Genomic DNA, 17,085 nt, shown 5'->3' with positions numbered 1-17,085 from the left:
TTAAGTTGTTATTTTTGCCTTGTTATTTCTCCGGGTCATTCTGAGGTTAAATGACGGATTGCGTACACCAGACGTACACCAGATTGCGTACACCGGACGATAGTTCAGAGGTGGTGCACTTGCTTTTGGTATGTCTAGTCCAGGTTCAATTATCCGACTTAACTATAAACTGTTGGGTTGGTGCTTCTCAGGCAGGACGTTGCATCACTAAGTGGGTTCCTATCTTGGATGGACATTAGGCTGAGTGATACGTCTGCTAGCACGAGATGGTGGTGGGCATTAAAGATCCAGTGGTGTCTTTCATAAAAGAGCCAGCCATTGTGTGCTGACACTTTGGTCAGATTCCAAATTCATGCCTTAACCAGCCTGCGGGGCTCCACAAAGTCCAAAAGCCTATGAGGGCTTTGCCCTTCTTTCCCCACGATGGACCGGTAGTCCATGGAATGGTCTGAAACGGCTGGGATACGATAACATCAGGCCTTTGTACCTGGATTGAGTAATTCCAAACCTGAGCAAAGAACTGAAAAAAAAACATTTCAATGCTGAGGGGGTCTTGTTAATTTGTCTGTACAAAGATCCCTGACTCAGCTATAATTCACTGTTGGACAATCGTCTTCGTATTACATATGCAACAAGAATGTCACTCGGGAGAGCACACACCTCCGCCATGCTGAACAGTTTACGTTTTGCATCCCACCGATAGGCTACATCTGGATCTGGATTCGGACCTGAACCAAAATCGAATCGGCTTGTTTTCGTCACCGACCCAACTCATCCACCAAGTTTTGTCATATCTCGGCCATAGCGTTTTGAGATATCGTTCTAACCAGAACCCCGACATTCGCAGGGGATACGTTCTGGGGAACCCCTGCGAATGTGGAGGCATCGTTTCAATGGGAAATGGAGGTATAGGTTCCAGGGATTTCCCGACCCGCAAAAAATGCCCGAGTGTCGGGGAAAAAAATCCGTGAGTATTTTGTCATTGTTATGATGGAGACAAGGGGGATAACGTTATCAGTTTGCGGCGATTCCTAATTCATGAAAAAGGCCGCAAATGGCGACACCACCAAAGTCGGGGAATTGTTACAATCGGGACAAGGGGGATAACGTTATCAGTTCACGGTGGTTCCTGGTTCATGAAAAAGGTCACAAATGGTGACACCATTTGTCTTGAAGGCACTCCACAACTCTTCAGGTATCCCAAAGCACCCAGACCCCCAAATCTCCACTCAGCCTGTTACAAACTCCTCAGCTACCCTCTCATCCTTGAGCTTGCCAACATCCAGCCGAGGCTGGGATGGTACCATTCTCCTGGATTTAAGGTGCAACTCAAGAGTTGCCACAACAAGCCGGTGGTCAGTATTGAGGCACGGAGTACTCCGGTAGATCCTGCAGTTCTGGATCATCTTCCAGCGACCATCAATGAGGACATGGTCAATCTCCTTTGCCACAACACCAGCGTTGGAATACCAAGCCCAGCGATGAGCTTGTGGGTGCTGAAACCATGAACCGGCCACCCTAAGTCCATGACTTCTTGCAAAGTCAAGGAACTTGGTGCTATTCTGGTATTACCCTTGCCAAGCAGCCAAGGACCTGCATCCAGGCAAAGCAAACAATCAATGTTATCAATGTTGTCAAGCTGTCTCTGTCTCTGTCTCTGTCTCTGTCTCTGTCTCTGTCTCTGTCTCTGTCTCTGTCTCTGTCTCTGTCTCTGTCTCTGTCTCTGTCTCTCTGTCCTGTCTGTCTCTCTTTCATTCACAATCGTTATCTTTTCTATTCTCTACCCTGGTTTGTGCATCTGGTATGGATAGTGTGCGCATCAGGCGTGGATAGTGTGCGCATCAGGCGGGGATGGTGTGAGCATCTGGCGTGGATAGTGTGCGCATCAGGCGGGGATGGTGTGAGCATCTGGCGTGGATGGTGTGCGCGTCTGGCGTGGATGGTGTGCACATCTGGCATGGATGGTGTGAGCATCTGGTGTGGATGGTGTAAGTATCTGGTGTGGATGGTGTGTGCATCCGATGTGGACAGTGCACATCTGGCATGGATGGTGTGTGCATCCGGTGTGGACAGTGCACATCTGGCATGGATGGTGTGAGCATCTGGTGTGGATGGTGTAAGTATCTGGTGTGGATGGTGTGTGCATCCGGTGTGGACAGTGCACATCTGGCATGGATGGTGTGAGCATCTGGTGTGAATAGTCCACATCTGGTGTAGATGGTGTGTGCTTCCAGTGTGGATGGTGTGCTCATCTGGTGTGGATGGTGAGGGCATCTTTGGTGGATGGTGTGCACATCTGGTGTTTATGGTGTGCTCATCTGGTGTGGATGGTGTGTGCTCATCTGGTGTGGATGGTGTGCACATTTGGTGGTTATGGTGTGCGCATTTGGCATGGATGGTGTGCGCATCTGGCGTGGATGGTATGCCCATCTGGTGTGGATGGTGTGAGCATCTGGTGTTAATGTTAGCATCTGTTGTGGATGGTGTGTGCATCCAGCATGGATGGTGTGTGCATTCGGCATGGATATTGCTCATTTGGTGTGGATAGTGTGCATTTGGTGTGGATGGTGTGCACATCTGGTGGTTATGGTGTGCGTATCTGGCGTGGATATTGCTCATCCGGTGTGGATGGTGTACGCATCTGGTGTGGATGGTGTGTGCATCCGGTGTGGACAGTGCACATCTGGCATGGATGGTGTGAGCATCTGGTGTGGATAGTCCACATCTGGTGTGGATGGTGTGTGCATCCAGTGTGGATGGTGTGTGCATCCAGTGTGGATGGTGTGCTCATCTGGTGTGGATGGTGTGCACATTTGGTGGTTATGGTGTGTGCATCTGGTGGTTATGGTGTGCGCATCTGGCGTGGATGGTGTGCTCATCTGGTGTGGATGGTGTGCGCATCTGGCATGGATGGTGCGAGCATCTGGTGTCGATATTGTTGGCATCTGTTGTGGATGGTGTGTGCATCCGGTGTGGATATTGCTCATCTGGCATGGATGGTGTGAGCATCTGGTGTGGATGGTGTAAGTATCTGGTGTGGATGGTGTGTGCATGCGGTGTGGATAGTCCACGTCTGGTGTGGATGGTGTGTGCATCTTTGGTGGATGGGGTGTTCATTTGGTGTTTATGGTGTGTTGATCTGGTGTTTATGGTGTGTTCATCTGGTGTTTATGGTGTATTCATCTTTGGTGGATGGTGTGTGCATCTGGTGTTTATGGTGTGCTCATCTGGTGTGGATGGTGTGTGCATCTGGTGTTTATGGTGTGTTCATCTGGTGTGGATGGTGTGTGCATCTGGTGTTTATGGTGTGTTCATCTGGTGTTTATGGTGTGTTCATCTGGCGTGGATGGTGTGCTCATCTGGTGTGGATGGTGTGCTCATAGTGTGGATGGTGTGCAACCAGTGTGGATGGTGTGCGCATCTGGTGCTTATGGTGTGCGCATCTGGTGTTTATGGTGTGTACATCTGGTGTGGATGGTGGGTGCATCTGGTGTGGATGGTGTGCGCATCTGGTGTTTATGGTGTGTACATCTGGTGTGGGTGGTGGGTGCATCTGGTGTGGATGGTGTGTGCATCCACTGTGGATGGTGTGTGCATCTGGTGTTTATGGTGTGTGCATTTTTGGTGGATGGTGTGCCCATCTGGTGTTTATGGTGTGTACATTTGGTGTGGATGGTGGGTGCATCTGGTGTGGATGGTGTGTGCATCTGGTGTTTATGGTGTGTGCATCTTTGGTGGATGGTGTGCCCATCTGGTGTTTATGGTGTGTACATTTGGTGTGGATGGTGTGTGCATCTGGTGTTTATGGTGTATGCATCTTTGGTGGATGGTGTGCCCATCTGGTGTTTATGGTGTGTACATTTGGTGTGGATGGTGGGTGTATCTGGTGTTGATGGTGTGTGCATCTGGTGTGGATGGTGTGCCTAAATTTCCATCTTTCACTTTCCTGCTTCCATTTCTCTGAGATTTCTGTATTCTCTCAACGTTTCTCTTGTAACGACGCTTCTTCCATCGAGTGCGACGCCCCGAACCTGTTCCCATTGTGTGTGATGTATCATGGTTCCGTTTTCTAATCAAACTGTCTGTTTGTGACCAAAAGGTGACATGATGTTTATTAACGACTTGTTTTCGTTCTTCCAACGCGTCACAATGAGCATCGAATGACACAGGATTGATGTTGTTTCGTGTGCAGCTCGTGGCTTCTGGATGCATCGCCGATGCAGTGCCCCCTGTTACCAATAAATCTCGCTGGTGCTCATTTTGCCGACCTCGGAAGGATGACAGGATGAGTCAACCCACCTGGTGTTATTTCAATTGCGCGGGCTTAAACTCAAGACCATAAGATCTTAAGCCAGCCACCAGGAGGCCAAGACAGGATTGATTTAACCCGAAAATGTCACAGAAACGGCGGCAAAATGAGTTCGGGTTCACACTGATGATTACCTGATTGGAGGTGGACAGAATGAGCGAGGAGAAGAAACACGGGTCGTGACAGGATGCAGAAATTTCAGAGAAATGGAAGCAGCAAAGTGAAAGATGGAAATTTGGCCACACCATCCACGCCAGATGCACACCCCATAAACACCAGATGCACACACCATCCACACTGGATGCACACACCATCCACACCAGATGAGCACACCATAAACACCAGATGCGCACCCCATCCACCAAAAATGCACACACCATCCACACCAGACGTGGAGTGTCCACACCGCATGCACACACCATCCATGCTGGATGCACACACCATCCACACCAGATACTTACACCATCCACACCAGATGCTCACACCATCCATGCCAGATGAGCAACATCCATGCCAGATGCGCACACCATCCACACCAGATGAGCACACCATCCACCCCAGATGAACACACCATAAACACCAGATGAACACACTATAAACACCAGATGCACACACCATAACCACCAAATGTGCACACCATCCACATGAGATGAGCACACCATCCACACCAGATGAGCACACCATAAACACGAGATGTGCACACCATCCACCAAAGATGAACACACCATAAACACCAGATGAACACACCATGAACACACCATCCACACCAGATGAACACACCATAAACACCAGATACACACACCATAAACACCAGATGGGCACACCATCCACACCAGATGAGCACACCATCCACCCCAGATGAACACACCATAAACACCAGATGAGCACACCATCCACACCAGATGAGCACACCATCCTTACCAGATGCACACACCATAAACACCAGATGGGCACACCATCCACACCAGATGAACACACCATCCACCCCAGATGAACACACCATAAACACCAGATGCACACACCATAACCACCAAATGTGCACACCATCCACACCAAATGAGCACACACCATCCACACCATATGAGCACACCATAAACACCAGATGCGCACACCATCTACCAAAGATGAACACACCATAAACACCAGATGAACACACCATAAACACCAGATGCACACACCAGATGAGCACACCATCCTCACCAGATGAGCACACCATCCACACCAGATGAGCACACCATCCACACCAGATGAACACACCATAAACACCAGATGCGCACCCCATCCACCAAAGATGCACACACCATCCACACCAGACGTGGACTATCCACACCGCATGCACACAACATCCATGCTGGATGCACACACCATCCACACCAGATACTTACACCATCCACACCAGATGAGCAATATCCACACCGGATGCACACACCATCCACACCAGATGCGCACACCATCCACACCAGATGTGCACACCATAAACACCAGATGCACACACCATAAACACCAGGTGTGCACACCATAAACACCAGGTGTGCACACCATCCACACCGGATGCTCACTCCGAGTACACAGTACAGCAACGATACTGCTTGAGTGCGTTGACTTCAAAGGGACTCCAGTTCAAGGGACATCACCTTCCTCCTCCCTCGCCCCGCCCCTCCATTAACCCCGCCCCTCCATTAACCCCGCCCCTCCTCATTCCCCTCAGGCTTGACCCGGAAGTCCTTGGAATCTCGTTTGTCAGAGAGATCGACCCAGAATCCGCGCGTTCATGAAGATGGAGACGTCTTCCCCCCGCCTATTCCGAGGTGAGTGACCTTAGTGCTCCACGGGAGACGGACTATAATAACGGGATTGTGTAACTGAGGCGAACTGGCATCGGGCCTGAAGTAAATGGGTTTTTACCAACTTTATCAGAGAATGTGATTTGAATAATTCAGATTTTTAACGACGCCGTCTCACAGAACGGTGCGAATCGCGCACTTACCTTGGGGGTTGGGGGTTGTCTCGCCTGCTGGGTTCGATTCCCGACCCGACTATAAACCGCCGGCTTGGTGTTTCGCGGGCAGGGCGTCACATCATTCATTTAGCCGACCCTCACAGTCGGATGCACGTTAAGCCGGGTGCTCCTTGTGCCAGCACAAGTTGATGGAAGTTAAAGATAACGGAGTTTTTACTCAAGAGTGGGCAAGTTATCATCGGCATCCCGAACAAGATACAAATTTGTGCCCCGACTCGTGTTGGAAGGTCATGACCATGTTATCCTGCCATTGGGGAGATCACGAAGTGCGACAAAGCTCCAAGGTAGTTGGAGTGAGACAAAGCTCCAAGGTAGTTGGAGTGAGACAAAGCTCCAAGGTAGTTGTAGTGAGACAAAGCTCCAAGGTAGTTGTAGTGAGACAGAGCTCCAAGGTAGTTGTAGTGAGACAAAGCTCCAAGGTAGTTGTAGTGAGACAAGGCTCCAAGGTAGTTGTAGTGAGACAAAGCTCCAAGGTAGTTGTAGTGAGACAAAGCTCCAAGGTAGTTGTAGTGAGACAAAGCTCCAAGGTAGTTGGAGTGAGTGCCATCTCCTGTCCTTGAGGTGAGGATGACGTTTTTATGGGAAGTCATCTGATTTCCCCAAATTCACTCAACAAGGAGGGGCCGAGTCACTGTGGTTATGAAATTATTCAGTTCTTCCCCACAAACTTCCGGAAATCCAACACCCCCTCCGGCCCTCCCGCTGGCAGGGATCAGTGGTTCAACCGCTTGAACTATTCCACACGTAGAGGTGAAAATCACCCTCCATTATCACCGGTGGAGAGAGGGGGGGTATTTTGTCCTCATGACCCCAAACACATATGCAATAGTTGGGGGAGATTGCCCCAACCGTTTTCGATTCTGCAATTAATTAATTATCAGACGTACAGAAAATTGTCTGATTTTTAGTGTGATCGGGTATGTTGGATTTCAATATCTGGGGGAATACAGAAAGTGTGGAGAGAGGGGGTACTTGTTGGGGGATGTGGTTCCTAAATGTCATTTCCATGCAAACAAGAAAACAAGAGCAGCGAGAAGGGCACTCAATGGAGCGCATATCTCCACGACGTAATACCTGATCCCCGAGAACATATCGGGCCCGATACATTTTTGAAATATCATGCTACACGGTACTACATCATTTTTGTCCCTATCTCTCAATGGTGAAGAATCACTTTGAAAATTAAATAATTCTCATATCCAGATCCTGATTTGGATCTTCACCAAAATCAAATCAATTCGTCCTTGCAACACACCCAACGTGTCCGCCAAGTTTTGTCTGAATCCGTCCACAACTTTTTGAGACATCCTGTACACAAACACAAAAAGACAGATAGGGGTGAAAATATAACCTCCTTCACCTTCGGTGGCAGAGGTAAAAAGGGATAAAGAAGTTTGAGCATGGGATTTGGACTTGAAGAGGGAACCAAATAATTCATAACTGATGGTCCATGTAAGACCTGGTAACTGGTTGGGTGGGCCAAAGGGGTTTGAGAGCAGAGAAAGTGAGAGCAGAGGAAAGTAAATCTACAAGACCTAATCTGGCAGGTTTTGGAAGAGGACGACGTACTGGAGATGAAATTGCAAATCTCAAGTGGATCATGGAAAAAGCAACTTGGAATATCACAGGAAGTTTTATCTCTGCTCTTTATTGATTGCAGCAGACCTTTCAATTGTGTTGATCATTAATTAATGTGGACTATGCTGAGAGACATATGAGAATGTCAGAGCACCTGATATGTCTGATAAGCCTGTACACGAAACAAGAAGCCACAGTCAGAACACAGTACGAAGATGTAGAATGGTTTGGAATTGGAGAAAGGGTCAGACGGGGGTGTATTCTCTCAATCTGTATAGTGAGTCCATCTCGAGGAAATCAAACTTTGATGACATAGAGGCTGGAGTGAGGATTGGAGGAAGATGTATCAACAATCTCATTCCAAGATGTGCTTATGATATCACTGTGTTGGCAGAAAGTGAAGAGGACTTCATGAAACTGCTACAAACAGTGAAGAAGGAAAGTGAGAAAGCCGGTCTTTATTCAAACCTAAAAAACTAGAGGGGGAGCACTCGGTGGAGTGCAAAACCTCCGCCGCCAATACTGCTGGGTCACTTAAGTGAACCTGATATCCTTCCTATTCATTGTATGTCAAAACGGATCAGACTCTACTGAACCACGATTGAATAAACTAAACTAGATTGACGCGCATGTAAAAATGTATGTGTGTATATATATATATATATATATATATATATATATATATATATATATATATATATATATATATATATATATATATATATATGTAGATGTAGATGTAGATATACATATATATTGTTACGGCTGTGGAAATTCGCAATACACCATAAAGGGTCTTTAGATCAGTTATGACGCTAAGTTTATGTGCACATAGTTCCCCACCGTTGTTTAAAGGTAATTCGTGTGATTCATCGGGCTGCCACTCATTGAGATAGCCGTTTTTCTGTTCTATCGTTATTTTGGACCGTACGAAGACTTCAAACGAAGGCCCCGTGAAAGGCCTACAATGGCGCGCAAGTTTTCCCGTCTTTTTTGCGGCGCCGGGGCTGATGGGGGAGGCTGCGAGAGCTCGCTGGCGATTGGTGGATACGGGGTGTGAGGCGGCCATGAGGAGGGAACGCCCCTTTTCGAGGAGCTTCTCGAAAGGGCTAGAGGAGAGGCGGAGCCAAAAAGGGGGTGGAGCGAAGGGGCGGAGCCCCGCGCTATATAGCGCGGACCGCGTGCGGGCTCTGCCTCTCTCTCCTGCCTGGATCGTCGTGATTGGATTCTTCCTCTCTCTCCTGCCTGGATCATCGTGTTGGATTCTTCCTCTCTCTTGGTGGACGTCGTGTTTGAGCGCTCCTCTTCTTCACTCTGGATCGTCGTGTTTGGACTCTTCGGGCTCTGGATCGTCGTGTTTGGATTCGTCGGGCTCTGGATCGTCGTGTTTGGACTTGTCAGGCTCTGGATCATCGAAGTGGGTTCTGGATCGTCGAAGGCTCATCTCTCCCTCTGGGTGCCAAGTCGTGGGGGTTGCGAGCAGTGGTCCCCGGTCAAGGCGTGCACGAGAGGAGAGTGCCGGAGAGGGCTCGCCGACCGTCGCCCCTCGAGGGGGCAGGTAACCAGCACGGTCTTGCGGGCCTATTCGGTCATCCATGGCCCACGGCATAAAGGTTTACGAACCCCGTCTACCCCCTTGCCTATGGGAGGGTTTTTCCTTTGTTTTTTTTTTGTGTGTAACTGGTGGCGCCGTCTGTTCAGTAAACCTGTATAAGTGCATGTACATTCTCATTGTAGTCGGTTGTATTGCTTTCTGTTTGCTTGTCGCCTGTATATTGCATGACCGTATACGTGTGCTGTTTAAATAAATGTCCTTGTGTGAAATGTATCCCGTTCGTCGTTTCTTTCCCCATTGAAAGTGCCATCTTGCATCACGGAAGGAATTGGTAGACGGGTGTAAGCACCCAGTAAATAGAATCACATCTGTCGAGGTCGACGATAACACCGCTCGGTTATCCCTGAAGCACAGAACGGACCGCTTAAGCGGTTCGTGTCCTAGGCCGGCCTGCGGCGAGGTACGATCGCCGGTTAACTATTCGCGCAGGTACTTAGGTAGGTCAAATTTGGCGAACAACCCTATCCTGCGTGGGTGGCCAATTGGCACGATTGTGGTGAGGTCGAAAGACTCACCCGTGACGAGCTCCCGGCGTTGTTCCGGGAGGGTCACGACAGAATTGTCCGTTCCGGTGGACGAAGCGGTCGCGATTCGAGTTACGTGGCCGATCGCACGCCGGGCGGACCGAAATTCGTAACACTGGTGTACAGGAGTGTGGGATTCGAATCCACCTTGGTCTCCAACTAAATTTACGGGAGTTGGACCAGGGGTGTGCGAAGCAACCCCCCTCCCCCCCCCCCCCCGTTCCCTCCAAATTACGAGTGAGTCAAATTAATTCCTTCCGAGAAATAAGATGGAGTTTCAAAGCGAACGGGTGCCGGGGGTAGATATGGAGTTAGAAATGGTAGAATCCATGGTTCAGGACGGAAACCCCGAGCAGGAAATGTTTGTGATGCAGGAACAATTTCCCCCCCAACTGGACCCAGAGTTTGAAATGGGCACGGCAGCGGCCATGGTGTATGACACCTCCCCTCCCCCTCTCCGCCAAAACCCCCCCGATCCTGGCCGAATCGGCTCAGCTGAGTGCACCCGACATGGCCCAGCTATGCGCCATGCTGGTGGCAATGAATGCGAAAATAGATACAAACACAAACAAAATGGAAGAAATGCGGGAAGAGATGCAGCAAATGGGCCGAGTCCTGCAGGCGGGCATGAAGGCAATTGCGTGCAGTGAAACGTGGACAACGGAGTGCGTAATGGCGACGCCACATGCTGGGGCGAACGAGCTTAGGGGGAGTGCAACGGCTGTCAGGCCCGCAAGAGAGGCGGGAACGGATCAAGTAATTCGGGAGACGTGTTGGGCGAGGGTCGTGACAGAGAATGCAACAGTGACGGTGACACAGAGGGAAAAACTAAATGGGGTGACAGACGTGTACGGCAAGACACGTAGAGACGACAGAAACAACAGAGACACGGGAGATAGAGGGGGAAGTGAAAGAAACAAAACACGAGCACACACATACGGAGGTAGTGGAGGACCATGAGGGGGAGCTGGCAGAATGTTTTGTGACCCGGTGCGAGCAGCTGGATGGCCTCCTCCAGGAACGAGGGGAGGGAGTATGCCCCCTTGAAGCGGTTTACGACCAGGTGGGTCCGGTTGAGCCTTGCGAGGTGGAGGGGATGAGTGAGGCGAACGGGTGCACAGAGAGCTTGAGGGGTTTGAAGGCTCCGGGAACCTTTGTGGTGACGCGATTCCTTATTGTGAATGTTCATGTGTGTGTGTTTACGAGTGTGGCGAAATGCATGCTGCGACGCGCACATAGCGTGAGAGCGACCGGGTGGGTGACAAAGACCCCGTGTGTGGATGAGACCCTGGGTATAAGTGAGACCCCGTGTGTGGAAGATACCCCGCGTGTGAGTGGTGTGGTGGCAAGTGTGCCGAAGTGCATGCTTCCCAGCACGCTGTGTGTGAGTGAAACGCCGATGTGAGTGTCACCGCGTGTATGAGTCGAAGGGTGTGTACGAGAGAGACAGCGTGTGTGAGGTCGCTGTATGTAAGGGAGATGACAGTCGGCATGCGGGAGCACGCAGCCGCGTCTCCCGGTGTGAATGTCCTGGAATGGAGTGTGAGCGTCGTGACACACAGGTGTGCGTGGGTCGAATGGCGACGAAGACGGCGACAAAGGGACAAAGGCCGGGTAGCAGCCGTAGCTGGATTGGGGACCGCGCCGGGTTTACCCAGCGGCGAGGTACGTGCCGTGCAGCGCACGAGGCCGCCACGTGCGCGCCTGCGGGAGTGAAACCCGGTCCGGAAACGCCCACGGTGGATGTTGCCGATCCCGCGACGGACAAAAGGTAGGCAAGATTTTGGATTTGGACCGGATGGGTTCTCCACGCGAGCGTGTGTGTGAAGCTCCGATGGGCAGAGCACATGTGTTCGTGTGGGGAACCCCTCGAAATGCGAGGCTTGTTTTTTTGATGCGAAGGGTGACGTCATGGCTGCACGTGTGGTTGGGATCCGGCAGGAGGGTGAATCCCTGCCGGATGGTGCCGTCTGTAGGGACGAGGTATGCGATCAGCTGCATGACGTCACGCCAAGGTGCGCGGCTATGAATTGCCGCGCTGGTGCTGCGCATTTAAAAAAAAAAAAAACCAAGCCTCGCTTCGGGTGAACAGGATTCCCAGGCAAGGGGTGGAAGACCCCCTTGCCAGGGCACAGGATGGCACGAGCTTGGGGGAAGGGTTAGCTTAGCTAGACCGGCTTCATGGGGCAGGGGTAAGTCCTCATGGGGCCCGTGGAATGGATTAGGTAGAGGGATTGTAGTTGAGATTTAGGTTGGGAAAATTATTTTTGGATTTTGAGGACAGTGACAGACTGTGAGTGTGTAGAGGGGACGTAGCTTTGCTTCGTAGGTTAAATGGAACGTGCTGTAGTTTAAGGGACGACGAGGGAGCACGAGGTAGTTAGGGGATGTAGTGAGCAGGATGGCATAATTCAGCGATGACGAGTGTTGAAGAATTGTATGGAGACATGTTGAGTGAGTGAGGCCAGTGGGACTGAGTGTATGGAGTGATTGTGGAATGCATGGTGCGATGAGTGATTGGGGGGAGGAGTGATTCCCGCCCAAGGGACCCCGGGGTCAGTGTAATGTGAGTTAGGGGGGTTAGTCAAATTGACAAAATGGAGGTCGTTTTGCTGTTGGTGGGAATGTAGGCTCGATACCCACTTGGAGGTGTGCAGGAGCCCTGTTGACGGGCTGGGAGCATGGCTGCGAACAGTGAGTATCGCTGAGTGGGTACCCCGGGCACCAGGCTAGTCGGCCATGGTAGGCCAAGGGTCCAGTGGGGGCCGGCATAGTGTAGTGGGCACGGGTGACCCGCTGATGCGGGGCCCGGGGCGCCAGCCTGCCACGTGAGCGTTGAGGGGGAGTTGCCAGGGAGGGCACTCCCCAGTGTTTAGGGAGCTGGTAGGCTTGGAGGCAGTGTAGTGCCCGGGGGTGCCATTGTCGGAGAATCGGCAGAGGGTAGTTCCTGCCAAGGGAGCCACGCGTCCCAGCCACCAAAACGTGCAAGGGCACGTGGGAAAATTTGAGGGCATGGCCCGAAATTTGAGAGGACACCAACACAGGCGACGGGAATCTTGGTTGTTAGAACCGATAGCTTAAGCGAGAGGCGCTTGTTGAAAGCCCCGGGGTAGTTTAAGGAATAAATGGTTAGGGTAGTTAGGAAGTGAACCCCTCCGCACCATCCATCCCTTCGCTCTCGTTGTGGGTCGCTGGACCCACTTTGGGTTAGATTGCTGAAGTCTGAGGAGGCCATCCTGAGGCTTGAGTTGGGCCTCGACACAGGACGCTAGCTCTCCCTTATTCCCCTCCAGGAAGGGAACGTAGGAGTTGGGAGTAGGCAAGATGACAGGATAGGTTAGCCGAACAAAGACTATAAAGGGGGTTAGGAGACGAGTTATAGAGGGGGAAGTAAAAATAAATTGTCGCTAAATTGGGTTTTACAAATTAAGGGGGTGGGTATGGACAGAGACAGGCAAAGGCGATAGGTTGTGAGGGAGACAGTCAGGTCGGTCCGAGCCTGCCTTCCGAGTGGCCAGCACCACCGCACTCCCTCCACGAACCTCCAGAACAAGGCAAGGGGCCGGCCAATTTCATCTACCGGCTGTGTTTGCTGCAAGGCTTGTGCCTGCCACTTCATCTGCTGGCTGTGTTTGCTACAACGGCGTTGCCATGCCATGCCCTGCCTTTGCCTTGGCCAATGCCTGCTGCCTTCGTTCATCTTGCCCCGTACTGTTTTGCATTCCCCCCCCCCCTCCTGTTCATTGCCATGTGCGCCAGGATCATCGCGCAAGCCGTAGGGACTGCCCTGTTGGCAGAGCTGCAACGCGGGACTGCACTGGCGGCCTGTGCAGCGTTTGCCAGTTCACTGCGTTCATTTCAAAGGGAGGAGGCCTTGGATTGCGTTTGGGCTGCCTGGCCCCCTGCTTGTGACTGTTGTTCTTTTTCCGCAGAGTCCATAGATCCTGGGCCATGGTTAGTGTAAATTTATAAGTTGTTAAGTTGTAATTGTACATGAGTGCGCCCCCGGCATGTATGTCTTAGCACCGGCAATTTATTTTAGTCGTCTGTATGAGTGGGTTTGTTTGGTTTGTTACTCAGCCCGTAGGTTATTTATTTTGGGGACACGAATACACTGAATGTCGCACTCAGGGATCCAAAGGTAAAACGTATTGGGGGAGAACTTACACATGATGGCACACGAAAATTCGACGACTCGGGACGAGTCTGTAAAAAAGGGAGGGGGTAGTGTTACGGCTGTGGAAATTCGCAATACACCATAAAGGGTCCTCAGATCAGTTATGACGCTAAGTTTATGTGCAGATAGTTCCCCACCGTTTAAAGGGTATTCGTGTGATTAATCGTGCTGCGACTCTTTGAGATAGCCGTTTTTCTCTTCTATCGTTATTTTGGACTGTCCGAAGACTTCAAACGAAGGCCCCGTGAAAGGCCTACAACGGCGCGCGAGTGTTCCTGCCTTTTTTGCGGCGCCGGGGCTGACGGGAGAGGTTGCGAGAGCTCGCTGGCGATTGGTGGATATGGGGTGTGAGGTGGCCGTGAGGAGGGAACGCCCCTTTTCGAGGAGCTTCTCGAAAGGGCTCGAGGAGAGGCGGAGCCAAAAAGGGAGGTGGAGCAAAGGGGCGGAGCCCCGCGCTATATAGCGCGGACCTTGCGCGGGCTCGGCCTCTTCTGCCTGGATCGTCGTGATTGGATTCTTCCTCTCTCTTCTGCCTGGATCATCGTGTTGGATTCTTCCTCTCTCTTGGTGGACGTCGTGTTTGAGTGCTCCTCTTCTTCGCTCTGGATCTTCGTGTTTGGACTCTTCGGGCTCTGGATCGTCGTGTTTGGATTCGTCGGGCTCTGGAGCGTCCTGTTTGGACTCTTCGGGCTCTGGATCGTCGAAGTGGGCTCTGGATCGTCGAAGGCTCGTCTCTCCCTCTGGGCGCCAGGTCGTGAGGGTTGCGAGCAGTAGTCCCGGGTTGAGGCGCGCACAAGAGGAGAGTGCCGGAGAGGGCTCGCCGACCGTCGCCCCTCAAGGGGGCAGGTAACCAGCCCGGTCTCGCGGGCCTATTCGGTCATCCACGGCCCACGGCATAAATGTTTACGAACCCCGTCTACCCCCTTGCCTATGGGAGGGTTTTTCCTTTGTTTTTTTGTGTGCAACTGGTGGCGCCGTCTGTTAAGTAAACCTGTATAAGTGCATGTACATTCTCATTGTACTCGGTTGTATTGCTTTCTGTTTGCTTGTCGCCTGTATATTGCATGACTGTATACGTGTGCTGTTTAAATAAATGTCCTTGTGTGAAATGTATCCCGTTTGTCGTCTCTTTCCCCATTGAAAGTGCCATCTTGCATCACGGAAGGAATTGGTAGATGGGTGTAAGCACCCAGTCAATAGAATCACATCCGTCGAGGTCGGCGATAACACCGCTCGGTTATCCCTGAAGCACGGAACGGACCGCTTAAGCGGTTCCTGTCCTAGGCTGGCCTGCGGAGAGGTATGATCGCCTGGTTAACTACTCGCGCAGGTACTTAGGTAGGTCAAATTTGGCGAACAACCCTATCCTGCGCGGGTGGCCAATTGGCACGATTGTGGTGAGGTCGAAAGACCCACCCGTGACTAGCTCCCGGCATTGTTCCGGGAGGGTCACGACAGAATTGTCCGTTCCGGTGGACGACGCGGTCGCGATTCGAGTTACGTGGCCGATCGCACCCCGGGCGTGCCAGAATTCGTAACAATATATATATGTATATGTATATTTACTGCATGTATATATATATATATATATATATATATATATATATATATATATATATATATATATATATATATATATATATATATGTATATACAGTGCTCAGCATAAATGAGTACACCCCGACAGATTTGTCAGAAAACCTTTTGTTTCCTTTCAGAATCCACATTTTCTATGGGATACTATACTACAAAATACTCCCACAAATATGGGCCATTGATTGCAAACAAGATTTATTAATTTGCACACATAAAAAAGGAATTTTCCTCACAAATTCATTAAAGACCATGTTGCAAAAATGAGTACACCCCAATGAAAGTCTTTGGAACAAAGCTAAATTTTAGAGTACAAAATTCTAATTAAGAATAATTCAACCACAGGTGAGTCTAATTATATTCATTAAACAGGTGTCCAGCAGACAGTTGACTATAAAAGGGTGTTACTTAACAAAGAAAACCCCTTCCCATTTCATGCTGTCAGCAATGGCACCACATGGAAGAGAAATGTCACAAATAATTTTGAAAATTATTTCCTGAGAAAATTATTTCCTGAGAAATTCTTTCCTGAGAAAGAAAATAATTTCTTTACACAAGGAAGGTGAAGGCTACAAGAAGATCAGCAAAGCTTTACTCATCATTCAGAATACGGTAGCAAAAGTGACACAAAAATTTAACAAATATGGAACTGCAACCATCTCACAGAGACGTACAGGCCGTCCACGGAAGTTAACACCTCGACAGGAGCGTCTTCTGATGAGAAGGGCTGAAGAAAATCGCCATGCAAGTTCTCTGCACTTAGCTAAAGAAGTAGAAAATCAAACTGGGGTGACCGTTTCCCGTGACACAATACGGCGTACACTGCAGAGGAATGGCATGCATGGGTGTCGTCCACGAAGGGAGCCTCTCCTAAAGCCCATGCACAAAAAAGCCTGCCTCAGATTTGCCAGAGCCCATGCTAAAAACGATGAAGACTACTGGGACTCTATACTCTGGAGTGATGAGACCAAGATAAATGTTTTTGGAACTGATGGCTTCAAAACTGCATGGCATCGCAAAGGGGAGGAGTACAAAGAAAAATGCATGGTGCCTACAGTGAAACATGGTGGTGGAAGTGTCCTTATGTGGGGCTGCATGAGTGCTGCTGATGTCGGGGAGCTGCATTTCATGAATTCACAGATGTAATGTTCTATATTGAAAGAGAAGATGCTTCCATCACTCCGTGCCCTTGGTCGTCATGCACTTTTCCAACATGACAATGATCCAAAACACATATCTAAGGCCACTGTTGCATTTCTGAAGAAGAAC

At 50.3% G+C, this 17,085-nt stretch overlaps 1 protein-coding gene across 2 annotated transcripts in view; it reads left to right on the top strand.

Annotated features, from left to right (window-relative positions):
• The first annotated feature begins 5,969 nt into the window (after positions 1 to 5,969).
• The window catches only part of LOC147034799 (XK-related protein 8-like), a 43,269-nt gene continuing 32,153 nt past the window's right edge, over positions 5,970 to 17,085 (top strand). Inside the window, exon 1 of one of the 2 annotated variants that reach the window (XM_085889237.1) lies at positions 5,970 to 6,117. In XM_085889237.1, the coding sequence (XP_085745363.1) occupies positions 6,081 to 6,117 (37 nt within the window). In that variant the 5' untranslated portion in view covers positions 5,970 to 6,080. The remainder of the gene's footprint in view (positions 6,118 to 17,085) is intronic. The other variant, XM_085889248.1, reaches the window with a different exon arrangement.

The sequence above is a fragment of the Eptatretus burgeri genome, chromosome 1 (assembly GCF_056783735.1).
Source record: "Eptatretus burgeri isolate ZD-2024b chromosome 1, Ebu_testis_v1, whole genome shotgun sequence".
Taxonomy (NCBI): domain Eukaryota; kingdom Metazoa; phylum Chordata; class Myxini; order Myxiniformes; family Myxinidae; genus Eptatretus; species Eptatretus burgeri.
This window is presented reverse-complemented; position numbering and strand designations above follow the sequence as displayed.